Raw genomic sequence first — 4,419 nt, 5'->3', positions numbered from 1 at the left:
CCATGGTGGGCAGACACCACCTGTTTCCCTCAGCATCCCCGGCATGGCTCCAAGGGGAGCTCCGGGGGCTGGAACTCCTGATCCCCCTGCACAGGATGAGTGCAATTCCCTGTTTCCCTTTTCCAGAGGGATACAATTCCCCGTTTCCCTTTTCCAGAGGGAGTGCATTTCCATGTTGTTTCCCTTTTCCAGAGGGAGTGCATTTCCCTGTTGTTTCCCTTTTCCAGAGGGATACATTTCCCTGTTTCCCTTTTCCAGAGGGAGTGCATTTCCATGTTTCCCTTCTCCTATTTCCAGAGGGATGCATTTCCATGTTGTTTCCCTTTTCCAGAGGGATACATTTCCCTGTTGTTTCCCTTTTCCAGAGGGGTACATTTCCCTGTTGTTTCCCTTTTCCAGAGCGGTACATTTCCCTGTTGTTTCCCTTTTCCAGAGGGATACATTTCCCTGTTGTTTCCCTTTTCCAGAGGGATACATTTCCCTGTTGTTTCCCTTTTCCAGAGGGAGTGCATTTCCCTGTTGTTTCCCTTTTCCAGAGGGATACATTTCCCTTTTCCAGAGGGATACATTTCCATGTTGTTTCCCTTTTCCAGAGGGATACATTTCCCTTTTCCAGAGGGATGCATTTCCCTGTTGTTTCCCTTTTCCAGAGGGATACATTTCCCTGTTGTTTCCCTTTTCCAGAGGGAGTGCATTTCCCTGTTGTTCCCCTTTTCCAGAGGGAGTGCATTTCCATGTTGTTTCCCTTTTCCAGAGGGATACATTTCCCTGTTTCCCTTTTCCAGAGGGATACATTTCCCTGTTGTTTCCCTTTTCCAGAGGGGTACATTTCCCTGTTTCCCTTTTCCAGAGGGAGTGCATTTCCATCCACATCGGGCAGGCCGGAGTGCAGATGGGCAATGCCTGCTGGGAGCTCTACTGCCTGGAGCACGGCATCCAGGCCGATGGGACCATTCCCAGCTCCAAGCAGGTGAAATCCATGGATCCCAACTCGGAGCAGGTGGATTCCTCCTTCGAGACCTTCTTCTGTGAGACAGCTTCTGGCAAGCACGTGCCCCGGGCAGTGTTCATAGACCTGGAGCCCACTGTCATTGGTAAAGCTGGGATTTTGCCCAAATCCATCTTTATCCGTAATTTCCAACCCTTTTTTCCGTAGGATCCTGATGTTCCCCCTCCTCTGCTCTGGTTAAACGTCCCTGGCCATTGGCAGCAGACAGAATTTACCCTCCCAGAGGGACCAGGAGGGACAAACCCGTGGCTGTCCCTGAGTTGTCTTTGTTCCCTCATTTTGGGACCTTCAGCAGGTGGGAAGTGTCCTGGATTTGCCAGCCTTGGTGGTCCTGGCTGGAATTCCACCATTCCATGGCCGGATGTGGCCCATCTGGCTCGGATGCCACCCGCAAAGGGGGGTGCCACACGTGCCATGGCTTCGTGGGACCCGGCTCTCCTGTTTCTTGGAGATCTTTTCCAGCCTGATGGCTTCCAAAAGATTCCCACTTCCCCTTCCAGCTCCCTCTGGGATCTCTCTGGCTGTTTGTTTGTGTGGCACCTCAATTTGAGGTGTCTCCCTAGAGAATAATAATTATCTGTTTAGGAAATGACTCCAAACCCAGCCACCTGCTCCTGCCTTCCAGGCTTCTCCTCCTATCTTTCCATCTGGGCCGTGACTCATTAGTCCTAATTAAAGGCTTTGCAGGCTTTTGTTTGGGTTCTGCTTAATTTTTAGACACCTCATTAAGGTATCAAATGGAGAGCTTAATGAGCGAGCCAGGAGATTATGGAATGTGCCCAGTGTTGGGATGGAGTGGATTTAAAACCCCTCAGGAGGCGGGAATGTCAACTGGAGGGGTTTTGTATGTGTCCCTTCCGTGCTGGAGAGCAGGGGATGGAGATGGAGCTTCCAGACTTCTCCTCCAGCCTGCCTGTGGTAGCTGATCCCACAAAAGCTCTGGAATTGTGGTGCCCTAGCTCATTAAGCCAGATTAATTCAGGATTTCAGGCTGGGTGAGGGTGAAGATGGAGTTCTGGTAGCACCTTACCTGCGTGAGTCTCTTCCTCCCCCTTCCATCATTCCCACAACCCTTCCCTGGCCGTGCCCTGACCTCCTGCTGGACATCCCACGGATTTTGCTTCCGTCAGCCTCACCCAGAACCTTTCCTTGTGCTCTGCTCTGGCTGATTTCTCCTCCTGGTGCAGATGAGATCAGGACAGGGCCCTACCACGGGCTCTTCCACCCGGAGCAGCTCATCAGTGGCAAGGAGGACGCTGCCAACAACTACGCCCGCGGGCACTACACCATCGGCAAGGAGATCATCGACACCGTGCTCAGCCGCATCCGGAAAATGGTGAGGGAAACACCCAGTCCTGGGCTAAAATAGTGCCCTTGTCCTGGGCTAAAATAGTGCCCTTGTCCTGGGCTAAAATAGTGCCCTTGTCCTGGGCTAAAATAACGCCCTTCTGGACAGCATTGTGGAGTTTGGGGCAGGAGTCTTGAAGTGAAAGTCTTGAATTAAAAAATAGCTTTAGTTGAGGCCCAAGCTGTTGGGATTTGGTTTGGGGCTTGGAAAGGCTCCAGGTTTGTGTGTTTGTCCTAGAAGTAGAGAATTGTTGTGTTAAAACTGGGCTTAAGATGCCTGGGGAGTGTTCTAAGCAGAATTTTGTGCTGTATTACTTGGGATAGTTATCCTGGTCCTTAAATGGATAAATATCCACTTTTTGGGGATAGTTATCCCAGTTCTTAAAGTAATAAATATCTATTATTGGAATAGTTATCCCAGTCCTTAAATGGTTAAATATCCATTTTGTTGGGATAGTTATCCCAGTCTTTAAATGGATAAATATCCAGTATTCCTGGGATAGTTTCTCTAGTCCTTAAAGGGATAAATATCCATTTTCTTGGGATAATTATCTCTGTCCTAACAGGGAAAAAGATTCCTTTTCTTGGGATAATTATTCTGGTCCTTACAGGGATAAATATATGTATTCTTGGGATAGTTATTCCAGTCCTGAAAGGGATAAATGTCCAGTATTCTTGGGATAGTTATCTCAGTCCTTACAGGGAAAAATACCCGTTTTCTTGGGATAGTGATCCCAGTATTCTTGGGATAGTGATCCCAGTCCTGAAAGGGATAAATATCTGATATTCTTGGGATATTTTTTGGGTCCTTGGGTAAATATCCGACGTTCTGCTGCAGGCTGACCAGTGCAGTGGACTCCAAGGCTTCCTGGTCTTCCACAGCTTCGGAGGAGGCACCGGCTCCGGCTTCACCTCACTGCTCATGGAGCGGCTCTCCGTGGAGTACAGCAAGAAGTCCAAGCTGGAGTTCTCGGTGTACCCGGCCCCGCAGGTGTCCACGGCCGTGGTGGAGCCCTACAACTCCATCCTGACCACGCACACCACGCTGGAGCACTCGGACTGCTCCTTCATGGTGGACAACGAGGCCATCTACGACATCTGCCACCGCAACCTGGACATCGAGCGCCCCACCTACACCAACCTCAACCGCCTCATCGGCCAGATCGTCTCCTCGGTCACGGCCTCGCTGCGCTTCAACGGCGCCCTCAACGTGGACCTCATCGAGTTCCAGACCAACCTGGTGCCCTACCCGCGCATCCACTTCCCGCTCACCACCTACGCGCCCATCGTCTCGGCAGAGAAGGCCTACCACGAGCAGCTCTCCGTGCCCGAGATCACCAACGCCTGCTTCGAGTTCTCCAACCAGATGGTCAAGTGCGACCCTCGCCGCGGCAAGTACATGGCGTGCTGCCTGCTGTACCGCGGTGACGTGGTGCCCAAGGACGTCAACGCCGCCATCGCCGCCATCAAGACGCGCCGCTCCATCCAGTTCGTGGACTGGTGCCCCACCGGTTTCAAGGTGGGCATCAACTACCAGCCTCCCACGGTGGTGCCCGGGGGCGACCTGGCCAAGGTGCAGAGGGCTGTGTGCATGCTGAGCAACACCACGGCCATCGCCGAGGCCTGGGCCCGCCTGGACCACAAGTTCGACCTGATGTACGCCAAGAGGGCCTTCGTGCACTGGTACGTGGGGGAGGGCATGGAGGAGGGCGAGTTCTCCGAGGCCAGGGAGGACCTGGCGGCTCTGGAGAAGGATTATGAGGAGGTTGGAAGGGACTCGGCGGACGGGGAGGAGGATGAGGGTGAGGAGGATGAGTACTGACAGACTGCGGCCTGGTCTTGAGCTCGGCTGGAATCCAGACTTGTGTCCCGAGTTCCTGAGGGCCCGGGGGTGCCCGAGGACCGGCCGTGTTTGATGTATTGAACCTCCCCTGCTTGCATAGAGCTCCTCTCTAGCCTGGGTGTCTTGAGCTTTATCCCACTGCTGTTTATTGGTGAGTGACGCTGAGCCGGGCCTAACTTAGGCCTGACATCCCGCCTAGCCAGGAGATCCCGGTTCCTAA

General features: G+C 52.8%; 1 protein-coding gene across 1 annotated transcript; it reads left to right on the top strand.

The window, feature by feature from the left end:
* The first annotated feature begins 856 nt into the window (after positions 1–856).
* TUBAL3 (tubulin alpha like 3) lies at positions 857–4,178 on the top strand. The gene is made up of 3 exons (XM_054631148.2): positions 857–1,094; positions 2,197–2,345; positions 3,195–4,178. The coding sequence occupies exons 1-3, from the start codon at positions 893–895 to the stop codon at positions 4,176–4,178; spliced, it is 1,335 nt and encodes a 444-aa protein (XP_054487123.1). The 5' UTR covers positions 857–892.
* Positions 4,179–4,419: the final 241 nt, after the last annotated feature.

This window comes from Agelaius phoeniceus, chromosome 5 (genome assembly GCF_051311805.1).
Source record: "Agelaius phoeniceus isolate bAgePho1 chromosome 5, bAgePho1.hap1, whole genome shotgun sequence".
Classification (NCBI taxonomy): Eukaryota; Metazoa; Chordata; class Aves; order Passeriformes; family Icteridae; genus Agelaius; species Agelaius phoeniceus.
This window is presented reverse-complemented; position numbering and strand designations above follow the sequence as displayed.

Coding starts and splice junctions, on each gene's coding strand:
- TUBAL3 (XM_054631148.2), top strand. CDS start 893: ATGGGCAATGCCTGCTGGGAGCTCTACTGCCTGGAGCACGGCATCCAG. Junction 1,095..2,196: donor CCTGGAGCCCACTGTCATTG/GTAAAGCTGGGA, acceptor CTCCTGGTGCAG/ATGAGATCAGGACAGGGCCC. Junction 2,346..3,194: donor TCAGCCGCATCCGGAAAATG/GTGAGGGAAACA, acceptor GTTCTGCTGCAG/GCTGACCAGTGCAGTGGACT.